This window comes from Centropristis striata, chromosome 18 (assembly GCF_030273125.1).
Source record: "Centropristis striata isolate RG_2023a ecotype Rhode Island chromosome 18, C.striata_1.0, whole genome shotgun sequence".
NCBI lineage: Eukaryota > Metazoa > Chordata > Actinopteri > Perciformes > Serranidae > Centropristis > Centropristis striata.
The window spans coordinates 11253033-11271301 of NC_081534.1; the positions used below are offsets into that span (position 1 = coordinate 11253033).

Genomic DNA, 18269 nt, shown 5'->3' on the forward strand with positions numbered 1-18269 from the left:
GGCGCTGTAGCCAGCGTCTCCCACTCTCCTAGTTCTGCACTTATCCGTTTGGCGTCCTGGTGTGTATCCGGTCATCGGCCACCACGATGAGGTCTGCTGCTGTCCTGGCTCTGCTAAGTGTGGACTGAGAAGCTCCACTGTCTCGGGTCACTCCACGTGTCCACAGTTTCGGTCCTTTGTGGACGGGATTCAGACAAATTAAAGCCAAGTTTGGCTCGCCTGTCGCCTGTCTTTTTAATTAGTTTTCATAAGTCAATATTAATTTCAAAGAGTATATATTTTGTTTGTTTAATTAAGCTTGTTTCTGTTTAGGGTTTGATAAATAATAGTTTGGGTTATTTTTCTCATTATATTAGGTTGATAATTATATTCTTTTGTTTAATTTTTGATTTGTTTCTATCTAGTCTAAGTTGGGTTATATTAGGATTGTGTTTCTTTTGTTAATTTGTTTAGAGTTGTTGATATTTCTATTCTGTTAAATAAAATTGATTTACTTTGAAACCACGACCTCTGGCCCGTGTGTGATTCCGGACCTGTGTTGGCCTTTGTAGGGCAATTTCCTGGGTTATAATCCCAGGTGGCGTTGTTGGCAACTCACATTACACATATACACGCATACACAAACATTAAACACCCTCGTCCAGGCAACCCAGTCAGGGATGATCAGGACCTTACTTGCATCCCAGCCGCAACCCAATGATCAGCCCTCTCTATCCAAAGCCACCTTGTCGCTTTTTTCTGCGACTTCACTTGTAGACTGAATTAACTCTTGTTGGCTGCCCCTATTACACCCAAGCGACCAAGGTCTTTGCAACGTGAATGTCCTGAAAAGCCTCTGAAGCAGACTTTTATTGGGCTCAAAGTTTGTTCTCCAGCCTTTGTCCCTGCACTCCTCCACCAGCTCCTGTTACTTAATGCTTTTCCTCTCGTTGGCTTCCTCTATTCGCTCTTCCCTGGGTGAGTTCACAGTGAGTTCCAGAATGATCAGATGTTTTGAAGCCTCAGAGGTTATGATTATGTCTGCCCGGAGTGATGTTGTTGCTATGTCCAGTGGTAACTTTAGTTGCCTCCTCAGGTTAACTTGTACAGCGAATTGCCCCTCAGAGATAATAAAGATTCCTTGAACCTTACAGCTGACAGTCAGAGCTTGTGTTGAGGAGGCCTGTAGTTGTTTGCAGACATGCTCTGATTTTCTCTCTCCCGCTTTGATTAAGGGGATGTCTTCTTTGGAGCCTGATGGTGTCTGCTGATGCTGATGGCTGAGGCTACACTCTCAGCAACTCCCTAAGCACCTGGTGATAGCGACCATCAGCCAAAGACTTTGGGCAGCTGCTGAGGAAGTGTTCTAAAGACCCTCTTCTGGAGCACCAGGTGATCCAGCGTTGGATTGTACTCTCCCACCTTGTCCATGCACCATGTTGCCGAAGTCCCACTACCTTGCTCACTTGCTCTTCCTCCACGCCTGCTCTAACCTCTTCCTGGATTAGATGGTGTCTTTCCTTGCCCTGGGCCTTGCTGATTTAGGTCTTTGGGAAGTAGCCCAAGCCCGGTCTTCCCATTGCAGAGGTGCCCACCAGGGCCTTTTGCCTTAAGCATGACTCTGCCACCTCCAATGCCTTCTCTGCCTTCCATTTCCTTCCTGTTCTTACCTCAGTGCCAGCCACTGAGACTTTGCAGTCCCTGGTGTCCCTATACTGAATGGCTTCTCCGGTGTGTTCTACCATGTAATCCTCAGTGAGGCAACTGAAGAGTAGCTGCAAGGTGTTACTAGTCCCATACAGCGCAGTGCTGGTAAGGCTCCCTGGGACTAATGTTGTGGTGATGGTAAGGTCATCCATATCGGCTCTTATGTTCGGCTGTCGTACACCTGGCTTTGAAAGGGGCCCTCTGCATTCCACCTCAGCTGTCTTGACCACCATGTCCATGGCAAGAGGGGGGAAAAAGACAGAGATAGTACAGCCTATTATTATTCCTTTCCCCAAACGATGCTATTCTGATGTCACTGACCGAGAAGTCACCCTCATCCTGAAATGATTGTAGCAATCAAAGACGAGGTCCTTGATCTTACTGGGAACATGGTGGAGGTGTCGAGCCAACTCGACAAGTTTGTGCGATAACCCGCAGACATTGGCCAGGTCTGACCACAAAACAACAAGGTTGCTCTCTTCTCATGGTTCTCTGATGAGCTGGGTGACTGCAACAGTTTGCTCCAAGCAACCAGGGGCTCCAGGAATCCCACCTTTCTGCAAGGAGGTTTCGATGTAGTTAACTTGATGTAGAATTTTTAGAATTCTCCTTCTTGGAAATCCAAACTCCCTAGGAGGTGGTCTTGGTTTTGCCCTTCTCTCTGGCCAAAACAAGCATAGCTGACAATGATGCTAGTCATTGCTTGGAGTCACCTATCAGCATCTCCTTTGGCTGTGGCTTGGATAATGTTGGACACATCCTCATCGAAGACTATTGTAAAAGTAAATTTAATCTAAGCCACTTGAGATGCCAATCTCCCTCCCTCTTTCCTGCCGCTACATCAAGGTCCTCTTTGTGTTTAAAATGTGATGTCCAGATGTGATTTTGCACCTGGAAAGGTCCCGTTTGTGTTTAAAATGTGATGTCCAGACGAGGTTTTCACACCTGGAAAGGCCCTCTTTGTCTTCTTTGCTGTGGTGTCCTGGGGGGGGCATCAAAGCAAAGGACGCCAACAGACTGACCAAACTGATCAGGAAGGCGGAGTCTGTTGTTGGCTCCAAGCTTGTCACCCTGGAGGAGGTGGTGGAGGACAGGATGCTGGCAAAACTGCTGGCAGTCATGGACAATCCCTCCCACCCCCTCCACAAAACACTGGACAAGCTAAAGAGCAGCTTCAGCCACAGACTCATTCAACCCCGCTGCTCCAAGGAACGATACAGGAAGTCGTTCCTTCCTTCTGCAATAAGACTATACAATTCATCTACCTCTGCCAGAACCAACACTACTGAGATGCACTAAACCTATGCACTAAATCTATGCACGACACTTTGCTATGTTATTAATATTATTACTATTATTATTATTATATATACTGTTGCTGCCATTATTACTATTATTACTATATACTGTAATATACTACTATTATTATTATACCGGTCTTACAGGCCTTATTTATTTATTATTATTATTATTACTATTATTATTATATATTATATTACTTTACTTGTAATTACTCTATTTATATTTTTTCATTTTATTTTTATATTGTTTATTATCTACTATTACATATTATATTATATATATATATATTATATACTGTACTATTATCATTATTATATACCGTCTAGTCACTATAGCATTGTTGCCATCATATCACCAGTTTAATTATTACCATCATCTTGCCAACCATCCTACCAACTGATGATGTTCTTTTCTTAACTTCTTAAGTGTCCTTGTTCTTGTTCTGTGTTTTTTTCTATTGTTGTTTTTATTTATGCTACCTCAGTATTTTATTGTATTGTATTTTATTGTACTTGAATACCGGACTGCTGTGACAACCGAATTTCCCTTCGGGGATGGATAAAGTAATCTATCTATCTATCTATCTCTCTATCTCTCTCTCTATCTATCTATGTGTAGACCTAATTTCATAATTAAATGCAAGTACTGCAGGAGGCCACCCTGGGGGGGAGGGTGTCGGTGCCGGTACCTCCTGTGAGCATAGGGGTGTGAGCCACCAGGTATAAATTGCACAGTTTTCCCTTCAATTGGGGTCTTTCATCACTTTGAAAGCTCGCATGTTGAAGGCCGTTTATTTGCAAAGAAAATAAAACCCCTGTCGGCCAGCAGGAGTTTCTATATCATTCTTCACCAGCAGCAGAGAAATTTCCACTACACTATTGTTAGAAAAATTGCATGAGGAAACCTTGAAAATTGAATAATCTGTCACCAACAGAAAAAACCTCACCATTTTTCTGCGCAGATCGTTGATGGGGAATGAAGAGCTGGAGACGTCCAAGTTCTCAGTTTAACATAGTTTTATTACAATATGTCAAAAAATGTGCATTATACAGAGACCTCCGAGTTAAAAAACTCATGTCCCTGAATACAAACAGACGGGTTTCAGTTCGTGAAGTCTGAACCACGTCTCTCTTCCTGAACCCATTAAAATACTAACATTTGTTTACAAAACATGCTGGTCGATTTCTTCCAGGAAGTTCCGCCTTCTTAATCCGCTGATTCGCCAGTTTTAATCAACCAGGTGGCACGTCATGCCACCTGGTTGCTTGCTGCCGGAACAAGGCCTTGCCTTGCCCTGACCTTGTGCCTTGTTATGTCTTTACGGAGATCCTTCACACGGGATTTTCATTCGGCCTTCTGTGGTCATCGCTCTCTCCAGACACACATACACACACTCACAAATTGTGCACCAATACATCTGGATGTCATAATCACAGTTTCTAAATCAACATTAACACACAAACATAATCATTGTATCAAAATCATATTGCCTGATTTAATATAAATGCATAGAGAGAGATATTACACCCAAGGTTTGACCTTTGATAGTGACCTGCATCACTCACAGAGACAGAGAACAGAGACAGACAACAGGGACAGAAATCAAGCATCAAATCATTTACCAAAATAGAAAATAATCAATTATTTTAACACTATCCTATCTTATAAAAAGTTATACTACAGTTTTTTATTTTTTTGCATTGTCCTACAAATTTCAAGTAACAAGTAAAAAATCACTTCACCTGCTAAAGTCCCTGCAGTGTGGAACCTGATTATGTAGACTCTGCGTTGTGTTTTGTTAAGAATCCACACTTGCTTTTCTTTTGTCTGTTTTGTTCTTGCGAACAAAAAGGGATAATCCTGGTCAGCCACGTTGGACACAGCGCACACACCCAGTCATTCACGGGCACGCACCTCGTGCACTAACACAGTTCCAATCAATATACTTCAGCAGTAATAAACCACACCACCAACTAGACATAAAATGAAACAAATGCAAATTAAAACACAATATGTACCTGGCGAACAAGAAGGGATAATCCTGGTCAGCCACTTCGCACACACCTAGTCATTTTAATTACAGATGGATAAAAGCAAATTAGCGACCAAGCATGCTAAGCTAACTAGCATGACCTAAGCACTTTTGGTATATTGCATTAGAAACGTACACTACATATATCTATGTATACTCATGTATAGCTGTTATTGTTAATACACATTTGGTCTGCTCTTACAGCTATTATAAGAATATTTCTCAATTTGGGCTCAATAGGCTACATCCATTTAAGACTTAATAAGATATATCTGTTGTAGTAATTCTGAAGTAAGGCGTGGCAATGGACTGACTGAATTGTTAATCATGTCATAATTGTATTCATGTATGATTTATTTTTTGTTCTCAGAGACTGCATAGTCTCGAAGGGGGGAATATGAAGTGTCTGGTCATTATGTAACATGTTAACATTGGGGTGTATAAGTTCGGGGCCTCAAATGTTTAAAAATAAGGGGCTTCAGAGTAGAAGGCTAAATTCCATAAAAGGAGTGAGCCTCTCTCTCTCTCTGTATGACCAGTGGAATGATGTCATTGGAATGTGCTCCGGACGGTACACCTTAGTATCATCTAAACATCTATGCTATATATATCATCATAGTACCGGGAAGAGAAAGAAAAAATGTAATAGCCCATAACAAGAAAAAATAAATTTAGCCCCATAATCTTTATTAAGCAATTAGGGTCTAAAAAACCATTTGATTCATCATCTCAACTGGCCTTGATACAGGCTTAAATAACTGACCTGCTCTCGACCTGACACGACTCAATGACTAGAATATCTTCACACATTAAAAATTCTCAAATTAATCTACATTTTCCCAGCTTTCAGATGGTTTACCACTTCTATTTAGCATATAATCTTTATCGGCTATGTCCCACGAAAAATCCACTGTCCCCCAACCCCAATACTGTGTCCAATTGGGATGAATGACAATCTTGTTACAATACAATTTGACCCACACACACACACACACACGTGTCCCATTCATGATTAGAATATAATTATGGTAATTAGATAGATGTTGACAAGTATAAAGGTTTTGCACAGTTGAACGTGACAAAGAACAACCATCAGCACTCGTACATGGAGACGACCCTGAGGATTTAATAGGTATTATTTGATAAAACTTATTTTTTGATTCACTAAAAAAACTCTATTACTATTTATTACTAATAATATGAATTGTACTGAATTGTAGGAACCCTAAAACATGGAGCCAGAAGTCACTTTCAACAGGACTAAGACTGTGACTGCCATACATCCCTGCTATGAAATAGATAACTTCAATTTCATCTTGACAAAGAGCCCTTCCATTATATGTGTATTAATATATATTTTTCTAATGTTATTGTCTGTTGTCACGATATGTGGAAACCTTCTGGTTATAATCTCTGTTTTTTATTTCCAACAGCTCCACACTCCTACTAACTACCTTATTCTGTCTCTGGCTGTGGCTGACCTGCTTGTTGGGATAATAGTGTTTCCTTTCAGCATGGTATTCTCAATCAGCTCATGTCTGTATCATGAAGGTTTATTTTGCAAAGTACGAAGCAGTTTTGATATATCACTGAGCGAGGCTTCCATTCTGCATCTATGTTGTATTTCTATTGACAGATATTATGCTGTATGTAAGCCTTTGATCTATAGAACTAAAATAAACCATCGTGTCATTCTTGTCATGATCCTGGTGAGCTGGGGGGTTTCTGCTCTAATTGGAATAAGTGTTATTATTGCTGGATTAAATAATGAAACATGTGAGGAAAGGTGTTTAATTGATGTTCTGATAGGAAACACTATATCACCTATTTTTTCATTTTATCTCCCAGTGATCTTAATGCTGTGTATCTACCTAAAGATTTTCCTTGTTGCACAGAGACAGGCTCGCAGCATCCAGAACACAACCTGTCAGGGCAAAAAGTCTGGAGCAGCTGTCAGTAAGATGGAGAGAAAGGCCACCAAGACTTTGGCTATCGTTTTGGGGTTTTTTCTTTTATGTTGGACTCCTTTCTTTCTTTGTATAACCTTTCTGCCTTTAAGTAATGATCCAGTGCCAGCTCCTCTGATTGAAACACTGAACTGGCTTACACTGTCGAATTCAATGCTCAATCCATTTATTTATGCTTTCTTTTACAGCTGGTTCAGATCAGCTTTTAGAATGATAATTTCTGGACGGATATTTCAAGGTGATTATAGTAATTCAAGACTATCTTGACTCGATCATGGTTGGCACAATAAAGATGATTATCTTCATACTCTTTCATATAACTTTATTACACATTGTACCTAGAATTGTACTGATAGATATGTATATATTGATGGCACATTCAACCTGACTATAACAGTTTGGTACCTAAACATTGGTGCAAGACTGCACTAGACACCATGAAAGCAATTTAGTTTCTTTAAAGCGAGAGGAAACAGGATAATTTGGCATCATTAAAACTTCCATATTGATTTGAAATATAACATGTACAGCAACTTTAAGTCTAACAAAATATTGTTTCTGTAACATTAAAGAACTAGAAAAGTGCACCCAGTAGACCACGGCCCTCTAGAGCAGCTATTCTCAACCTTGGGGTCCCGACCCCAATTAGGGTCGCAAGATGATTTCTGGGGGCCGCCAAATCATTTTGAAATGAGACTGACTGAAGCTGACTGTTACACCCTCAGGAGGTCAGAATGGACCTTTAAACTTATAGCAAAGGACGTAGATTAAAAGTAACAATAAAATATAGAAAATATATAAATGCACAGAGTTTAGTTTAGCTTCATTATTTGTCCAAAATTTGTTGTATCAACTGAGTTTGTATGATCTGAACTGTGCGTGTGAGATTCTGTTCAGTGAGCGGGGGTCGGGGACAACATGCTTGTTAAATCGGGGGTCGCGACTCAAAAAGGTTGAGAACTACTGCTCTAGAGTGCCCTTGCAATAAAGAAAATGTGATGAAGTGCCCTTAAATGGAGAAAACCATAAACCATGTTTTTCTATCTGCCTTTACAGTGAATAAAACATGATAAGTAAAATATAAAAATTTCCCATCCATGCTGCCTTATAAGGAGAAAATGTCATTAAAATGTTGTAAGGTGTCCTTCATTTGAGAACACATGATGTAGTGCCATCAATGGTGCCCTTAAATGATAAAAAAACATGATCAAATGCCCTCTAGCATATATTTAAATGGAGAACACATGATAAAGTATCCTGGTTGTCATGCTAGCAGTATGCCAATTCGTAAAACTTCAGAAAAACTTAAGTCTCATTACAACAAACCCAACCTAAGTGAATAATGCAATGAGTGGTCAATGTTAGCCGATTTGTGTTTTCCAGATATCCACTGGCTTCCCCTGAACCACCACAAATTAGGCACTTACCCCCAGAGACTGAGTGGTCATCCAACCGATAATTGGTGGGTTCCAAAATGGGGAATAAAAACACTGGTCTAAATGCTACGGTGCTATTTCTGAAGGCGTAAACACCATGTCTTCAGTTTAGTGTTTTGCTTGCCCTTCTTGGTTATATAATTTCAAAATAAGAATCAAGAATGACAGCATAACTTGGAAGTTTATTGTAGCAAGTATCCCAAAAAACCTTGTTTACATTGAAGTGACATTGAAGAGACTTCTCATTGACAGTAGTTACTGACAAGTAATTATGACGAGAGCAAAGGACAAAATGATTGATGTATTTTGCCAATCAATTAATAGGACTCAGAGAGTGTTTCTCTGGCATTTGCATTCCTTCTGTAAGCTTTTAATGAAAAACGAACATCATGCATGAGACCATTACAATGCTGCTGTTCAGTGCTGAGTCACTTCAGGCAGTGAATGATTCAGTTTACCACTTCTATGTTGCCAACTCCCCGAAAAATAAATCAGGAACACCTCTTTGACAGGGCCGGCCGACCAGATTGCCTTCACCCATCCTGGCGTGGTGAAATTTTTTAGCCCCTTTTTTGTGAGTGAAATGATTTTTTAACGATTTGACTCAAACCTGAATTGAATTAGATGCATATTTTTGTGTGACGTCAATACATGGAAAACAAATTATTATCCAGTAATTCACTTTAATACAAAATAACAACTAGGCCCTGTTCTTCAAAGATGTAGTGGAGTTTGCTGATAACAATTTGATTTACCGTATTTCCTCAATTTAAAGCCGGGCCCCTATTAATGACCGGCTTCATTTAGTAACCGGGTGTAAAAACAATTTTTAGTAAATAAATAAATGTTCCCCCCCATCGATATGTGTACCCCTTACCTTAACCTGCACCAACCTTATCCCTGACCCCAACCAGTCGTCCTTTAAGTTGCTTAACATGACCCCAAGTTTACCTTAACCCCAAACAGTTCTCTCTACAAGGCCTAACCTTAAACTTAAATCCTAACTCCAACCGCGGAGGTGATGCTACGGAAAAAACCCATTCAGGAAACATAACATTTGACGGGTAACAGATTTTGACACAACACCTGTATTTTGAAGTTTCGCCACACGAGTAAGAACTGTAGGTAAATATCGTTATTTCTCCCGCTGTCCTAGTCATTCCCTGTAAAGTTGAGCTGTTTACGCATGTTCTTCTGGACTTTTTAGTAGTTTGGACATTTTAAATCTTGCTTAAAATTAACATTCAGCGTGCTGTTCATTGTTTGTTTACATCCGAGTACTTCCAATATGGCTGACATCCGGGTAACTGGCTACAATTCGCTGTGTAAAACACTCTAAAAAGTGCCGGTCAGAGCTGCTCTGATTTTCTTTTTTTAATAAAAGCCTCCTTCAAATAATAGCATGCCCCTATTATTAGCTGGGTCCCAAACTGATTTTTTATTAATAGAAGCCCCGGCTACTATTTGAGGAAATACGGTACTCCTTTTGTTGGCTTTTAAAATGCAGCATGTATGCAATTGAATGGCCATTTTGCAAGATTTTGGCATTCCATAATTCCAAATTGTTTCAATAAAAAGGCATGAAATTCATGTCATGAACACATGGGGACCTGGTCCTCAAGAATGCACTGGAGTTTGCTGATGACAATTTGATGTACTTATTTTATTGGAGCAGCATGAAAACAATTGAACGGGTATTTCGGAGTCATGCAGCTGACAAACAGTCTACCGTAAAGAGCAATGTAATTGCGCACTACAATTTAAAGTGCAGATGGTGTGACCACAGTACTGGAAGCATGTTGTTTCAGATCAGTCAGTCCACCATGGGCTACGGAAAAAGAGCGCGGGCACACCGTGCAGTGCGCTTTATAGATGTTATTGTGCACTGTTTCCACCCAGGTGTTTCCTTTTTCCCATTCCTCAGTAATTTTGCATCATTTTCTGTTTTTTTCTCAAAGGAGTACTAGTGGCATTGCTGCTCGAAGGTGTATCACCCCGTAAAGCAGTGTCGGCGTCTGTGTCACTGTCACCTACGCATGCTGCTTTGTTGTCTCCTGCTATCTTCTCCTCGACCAATGGGATGAGCGTATTCTGTATCGTCATACTTGTGTGTGAATATGCTGTCAGCTCATTGGTCACAGAGCAGGACGGGGCCTGGGGACAAGTTTACCGTAAGTTTACATATAAAGCGCCCTGTTATTCATTTTTCATTGGCATTTACTAACTATTTTTTGACTGTCACCATAATACGGGACAAAGTGCTTCCCTTTTCACCTCAATAGGGGATGGGTGCTTTTGTTTCTAAATACGGGATGATTCTGTTTTTCAAGCGATGGTTGGCAACCATACTTCTCTGTGGCATCTACTGTTTACCTGCTATGTCCCACTAAAAATCCACAGTCCCCCAACCCCAATACTGTGTCCAATTTGGAATGACAACCTGGTGACACTAAAATTGGACCAACACACACACACACACACACACACACGCATGCAAACACACACCCCATTCCTGATTCGAAAATAATAGGGGTGTGACGAGATCTCGTGACACACAAACTTCTATTTGTGATCTGTGGAGCAGTAAAATGAAAAGAAGAAGAGAAGGAAGGAAAGCAGCAAGCAGCCAGAGTGAAGTTGCAGGGGCCGACGGCTCGTTAAGAAGAGTAAGAAGGAATCGAAGTGGCACAGCAATCTTTCCCAGCTGCATAGCCGGAGTCTGCAAATAGCTAACAGGCTAACAGTTAGCTCTGTAGCAGTACAGTGTGTATGTGCTGCTGCTGCAGGAGGTGTTCACTTAGCGATCTCTGTTTGTTTACAACAAGCTCCAGACACTCTGTGCACAGTTAGCGCTGCGGTTAATTCAAGATTGATATGTTTATGATAATTAGCCATGCTGCTTTGTTTTGATCAGCTGCTGATGTTGTGCAGTTAGCGACGGCGGCCACAGTTGCGTCTCCCTTCTTTAATCCGTCGCGTATGTGATCACGGTTGAAACTGTCCCTAAGCGATTACGAGAAGATAGAAAACCATAGGTCACCTCCGGAGTCTCATTAATCCCTCTGGGGGATTTTATTTTTTTATTTATCTCATTTTAACATTTATAAATTTTAGTTTAGTTTCAATTTGTGGAAGTTTATTAAAAGCTCATGCTTACATCATGCATGTAAAGAGTTATAATTACAAAATGCATGTGCAACTCGGTTAAATAAAAGTCTGTTGGTCCAGTCATATATTTTATCATTGTAGTTTTCTTAAAATCTCGTCTCGTTCCCGTGAACCCAATATCATGTCTCATCTCGTCTCGTGAGCTGAGAGCATCGTCACACCCCTAGAAAATAATAATGGTAATGAGATAGATGTTGATAAGTATAAAGTATAAATAAGTATTGTACGTGACCAAGAACAACCATCAGCACTCGTACATGGAGACGACCCTGAGGATTTAACAGGTATTATCTGAAAAACCTATTTTTTTGATTCACTAAAAAAACTCGGCTTATTACTAATATGAATTGTACTGAACTGTAGGAACCCTAAAACATGGAGCCAGAAGTCACTTTCAACAGGACTAACACTGTGACTGCCATACATCCCTGCTATGAAATAGATAACTTCAATTTCATATTGACAAAGAGCCCTTCCATTATATGTGTATTAATATATGCTTTTCTAATGTTATTGTCTGTTGTCACAATATGTGGAAACCTTCTGGTTATAATCTCTGTTTTTTATTTCCAACAGCTCCACACTCCTACTAACTACCTTATTCTGTCTCTGGCTGAGGCTGACATGCTTGTTGGGATCATAGTGCTTCCTTTCAGCATGGCATTCTCATTTAGCTCATGTCTGTATCATGAAGGCTTATTTTGCAAAGTGAAAGACAGTTTTGATATATCACTCAGCACAGCTTCCATTCTGAATCTATGTTGTATTTCTATTGACAGATATTATGCTGTATGTCAACCTTTGTCCTATAGAACTAAAATAAACCATCGTGTCGTTCTTGTCATGATCCTGGTGAGCTGGGGGGGTTCTGCTCTAATTGGAATTAGTGTTATTATTGCTGGATTAAATAATGAAACATGTGAGGAAAGGTGTTTAATTGATGTTCTGATAGCAAACACTATTGGACCAATTTTCTCATTTTATCTCCCAGTGATCTTAATGCTGTGTATCTACCTAAAGATTTTCCTTGTTGCACATAGACAGGCTCGCAGCATCCAGAACACAACCTGTCAGGGCAAAAAGTCTGGAGCAGCTGTCAGTAAGATGGAGAGAAAGGCCACCAAGACTTTGGCTATCGTTTTGGGGGTTTTTCTTTTATGTTGGACTCCTTTCTTTCTTTATATAACCTTTCTGCCTTTCAGTAATGATCCAGTTCCAGTTCCTTTGATTGAAACACTGATCTGGCTTGCACTAACAAATTCAATGCTCAATCCATTTATTTATGCTTTCTTTTACAGCTGGTTCAGATCAGCTTTTAGAATGATAATTTCTGGACGGATATTTAAAGGTGATTATAGTAATTCAAGACTGTCTTGATTGGAACAATAAGGATGATTATCTTCATACTCCCATGATAGAATGTCTTGAAGAAGCATTGTTTTTCAGATACATTTTCCAACAAAAACTTTCAAAAAGTAAAAAAAAAAAAAAAAAAAAGTAATTACTGCAAACAAGAAGATACAGTTGATCAATTAAAGAAACAAAATGATTGAAGCCACATTCAGCAACCATAAATGTAATTTAGTTTCTTGAAAGCTCTGGGAGACAGTGGCATTATTAGGAAAAAACTTCCATATTAATTTGAAATGTAACATGTACAATAACTTTAATTCCAACAAAATATTTTTCAGTAACATTAAATAACTAGAAAAGAGCACTCAATAGGGTGGAGACCTCCCAACACATTGTCATCTTAGAGTTAGATTAGAAGATAAATACCACTGTCAAGACTGAATGTTAAGTCTGGAGTTCTGTTGCTCTGTTAATTTGAGATTTCCAGGCAACCAGCAAAAACTTCAGAAAGACATTGCAAGTTTTTGGTGCTGGAAGGTAGATTGTATTATCTTTTCACAGAGCAAGGCTAGCTCTGTTCCATGCACCTGTTTTTTTATTTATATTTTCATAATTATGGATTGAACTGAATTAAACTGACCTGAAGACAAACATTTTTGACCAGATATCAATATTTTGTAACTATATTTTAGTGGTGACTATAGTTGCTTTCACTAAATATTTACACAATTGTCTGTGTCTGCCTATTTGAGCTTATTTCTTTAACTTCTAAACCAGGGGTTCTTGCACTCTTAGATGTCCTTGGAACTATTTGTATTGTAAAACCTAAATACTTCAGACCGGTTTCATGGTGATAAACAGAAAACATTTCATTTTTAATCCTGTTTATAAAACTTATATACTTTCGACTTCAACTTTGAAATAATGTTTGCTCCTTATTGAAAACATTTACAGAAAGCTATCAATAGATCATAATAGAAGTTACTATAACAGTGTTACAGAATACATCATTGTAATTGTGGGAGAGAGGTTATACAAGTACAAGTTAATAAATAGGATCACTTTCAGTGTGTTAGGTTAAAATCAGTCAGTTAAACATAATTTGATGTAATTCATGTTCATATAAGAATAATATTTGGAGAACAATGTTATTTTTGTACCTTTCGTTCTGAGCAGTAAGGCAGGTTACTGTGACTGAGAAAAAGTGTTTTTCTTTTCTTTTTATCTTGGGCCACAGACTTTAAAGTAAGTTCCATCAGTTGAGGCTCACGGAAGGACCGAGCTACATAGTTCCCTCACCGCAGTTATAGTTATTGATAAGGGAAATCAACACTGAACACTCTTGTAAGAACAGAACAGAACGGTACGGAAGCCCTGAAAGGCCAAGACCTAAGTATAGTACACTGTAAAAAAAGATAAACAATAGCTACTCAATAAAATTGAGGCAACAGATTGCACGCAATATTATTAATTAAATCTAACTACTTACTAACTTAATAACAACTTAACAGGAAGTGTCTGTCAATTAAAAACGGACTAATTCTATTGTGTTGGATTCAGTCAAGTCTCTTGATTTAGAATTACATACACATAAAGATTCTATTTAATGTGGTCAAAATAAGTAGATTCTATCTCAAACATTTTTATATTAAAGTTACTTAAACAACTGCCTCAAAATAAAGGACACGTTTATATTTAATACATTTTATCAAATATATTAAGTAAAATGAAATGACTACAGAATAATTTATTACAGTGTATGGTACCTACGAGATAGTATCTATCGTTCGTTATCACGAAAGACGAAAAGCAATGCGTACCCACGACACTGTGTCAATAAAGGGGGGGGGGGGGGGGGGTTTGTCTCATAACTTTGACCCTTTCACACTGTAATTTTACTTAATGCCAGTTTATTGGAACATTTTGGTCATTTCAAAATATCTTGTTCAGCATTTGGTTATAATAGACACTCCCAGAGTTGCTGTTCATTTTTTCAGGTAAGTAACGTACATTTTGTTTTTGTTTTTTGCTAGGCAGAATGGGTGATGTCACGGTGACGTGCAGTCTATGGTCACAATATGCCTATAGGAAACGGTTTCATCAGAAATAGGCAGCTTTAGTAATTTGTTTTAAGGCCCATCAGCACCCTCTTGTGGTCATGTAAATATTATCCTCTCCAGAAACGACACTCCACTGTATAGCAGTTGAAAGGAAAACACACAAAAAGCATCTGCAAGTAGATGATAGTAGATAAAATTAGACACAACCATGGATAGAAGTAGACAGCTTACATGTCCAACCCACTTTTGTGCGAGGCAGTATAAGGCCTCTTCACTTTTAACAGTCTGAAACATTTTATTAAAAACATTAAAAACTCCTCAAAACAGTTTGGAAACATTATTTTTCTCAATTATTTCTCCCCTTTATGAATTGGTACTGTATTTTTTAGTGGTGGAATATAGATTTACTGAATCACTGTACTTAAGTACAATTTTGAGGTACTTCTACTTTACTTGAGTATTTCCATTTTTATGTAACTTTATACTGCTACTTCACTACATTTTGAGGCAAACATACTTTTTACTCCACTACATTTATCTGCCAGCTTTAGTTACTTTTCAGGTTGAGATTTAACATGAAAAATATGATCAATTTAAAGTGATTAGACATTTTTGTAATTAAACCTCATAACAGTATATTAAGTAGTTAAAATGAGCCTTATCTTGAGAAAATTAATAATTCCTCTAATATATTTGCAATATAAAAACAATCTGAGTGGGTCCATTCTGCATAACGAGTACTTTTACTTTGAATACTTTAAGTACATTTTGATACTGATACTTTTGTACTTTTACTGAAGTAAGTTTTGAATGCAAGACTTTTGTAGTGGAATTGTAGTCATTTCAATGTGGTATTAGTACTTTTAGTTAAGTAACTAAAGCTGTCAATGTAGTGGAGTAAAAAGTACAATATTTGATGCTAGAATGTAGAGCAATTAAGTAACACAATTAATTGAAATTTTATCGAAATTGCCATATGGACTAGTGCTATATCTAAAATAGGTATAATATTTATTAAAAGCTAAATATTTGTCGAAATTCCATTCTGAAGATGTCCTGACCTGAAAATGGCATTCTACAGACTGATTTTTTATTTGAATAAGTTTTTCAGTGTAAATAAAATAAATGATTCAGAAATTATCATTTATCAGAGCAAGTTCAGTATCACTGCACTAGAGGGAGCCTTATGTGTAGGTATCAGATGCCGAGGTGATGAATTGGGAGAGAGACCGGGCTGCTGCAGCACACTGAACTGGACTGGATTTTGTCTATATTTGGAACAAGGTCATTGTCGTCTTCACTGACCCCATCAATTTTTTTTTTTTTCACATGTATGATGTCCCCATTCTTGTATCCTGGCACCATTCCTCTGCTGATTGCGAGATCAGTAGAGAAGCTTTTTCCAATCCTCACCACCAGTGTCTGTATGAAAAACCAAAATCCAGTTACAGGTGAGTGTTGGCACTCCAAGGCGTGCTTATTTCATAAGCCTGTACAGCCTGCTGGTGTTAGGACCTAGGTTGACTATTTTATTACCCAGAAACTGGCAATGGAGAAAACTATAACCGGAGGGCTACCCTTCCCCCTTTTATGCAGTTCAAACTGTGGGTTAAACCCACAGACTATATAATGATGGACGACATGACAGCTCCTCACAAGTTCGGCCAAAACATCTGGATCATCCCCTGGTGATGGGCTGCAGTATAGGTTGCTCTGCCTGACGGCACCCACTTCCTATTGGACTTAAGTCACCCCACAGCACTCACTGATAAATAAAATTGTGATATTCTAGGTCATAAATTCTGCCCCTCCATGTTGGTAGATGGGATATGAGACAAACTGAAAACTTAAAGTCAAAGTAGAGGTCAAATACATTTTTCCCAAAGATGGTTTCTGTCATTTAAGGTAGTTCTTATCATGATGTTGTTGATGTTTGTTCAAGTGTTCATGTTTTCTGATAAGTTTTCTGATAACTTAGTTATTTACTTCTGTAAAACGGTTTGCAAGGTCATGATAGACAGCTGTAATTGACTAATGAGTGGTCGGGTGGGGGTTTGATAGCAGGCTCCACTATTTGTAACTACTGTGCAGTTTCTGGCTCCGAATGAAGTCAACAGCACAAGATGGCAGCAGCCATACCAGGGATATGGCTTCACTTTAGGTTTATAGTGGGAGGAAGTGTAGACAATCGTACATTCTTTATACAGTCTATGGTCAAACCCAAAGGAGACTGGTGTTCGTGTCCCTAACCCTTGATGGAAGTTACAGTATGTCCCCTAAACTTAAGGAAGTGGTCTCAATGCCTAAACTTGGCCAGTGTCAACAATGACTTTTGGTCATGTATTGAAAGCAAAGCACTTCACATGTCACATTTCATAGGAGATTATATAAATCACATTGAAAGGTTTTAGCAGGAAATTGTATGAACCTTGTATGAGCCATCTTAGAAGCCAACCTGCAACCATGTGCAAATTTGCATTTTCTCTTGCAAAGTTTATGGAAATGTTAAAATGATAAAATTTGGAACATGACTAATGTTGAATTATATGAACCAATGAAGCCAATCATTCCCCAACCTTCACCAAGGTTCTACAGTGTATAATCACGATGTATGCACAACTCTTCTGACGAATATGTTGCACACAGCAAGGCACCATCTTGGAAGCCAACATATACCAAACAATGAACCAAATAAATGTTTGCATGTTTGTATGTACAATACTGAGAGAGTATTGCAGATGCCATATAGATTCTAAAATTGAAACCAACTTTTTTTTTGCTATATTACATCAGCAACCCTCACTCTAAACTTAACCGTAGAGAATGATAAACTGTGATTAGTTGTAATCATTTTAGTTATAATTTACTTTTCTGTGTTCAACACTATAACCATCTGAAAACTGTTTGTTTTCTGTTGTCAGGGTTTGTGCTCAGTCAAATAACATGATGATGCAATTGGAGAAACTTGTTTGTCGCTTGTTCCTCATTAAATTGGACTCTGTGGATGTATTATGTCATTATTCAGATCATTAAGTGAACATACATTTGATGTTTCTCCAAAACAATATGGCCCCAGGTTGAAGAGGTGAGAAGATGCAGGCAGAAAAATGTGTGTGTGTGTGTGTGTGTGCAAGTGACCCAGGTGACCACTTCAAACATTCACACCTCTAATTGGCTTTTGAAGGGCTGTTGCATTACATCATCTAACTGGAGACATAATTCTGGAAACACAAAAGTGAGGATTTGAATCACCATATTAAACTTT

General features: G+C 38.6%; 2 protein-coding genes across 2 annotated transcripts; both read left to right on the forward strand.

The window, feature by feature from the left end:
• Positions 1-6252: 6252 nt before the first annotated feature.
• On the forward strand, positions 6253-7254 carry LOC131991478 (trace amine-associated receptor 1-like). The gene is made up of 2 exons (XM_059356932.1): positions 6253-6580; positions 6653-7254. The coding sequence occupies exons 1-2, from the start codon at positions 6253-6255 to the stop codon at positions 7252-7254; spliced, it is 930 nt and encodes a 309-aa protein (XP_059212915.1).
• A 4712-nt stretch (positions 7255-11966) lies between these two features.
• Positions 11967-12968, forward strand: LOC131991480 (trace amine-associated receptor 1-like). The gene has a single exon (XM_059356933.1). The coding sequence runs from the start codon at positions 11967-11969 to the stop codon at positions 12966-12968; it is 1002 nt and encodes a 333-aa protein (XP_059212916.1).
• Positions 12969-18269: the final 5301 nt, after the last annotated feature.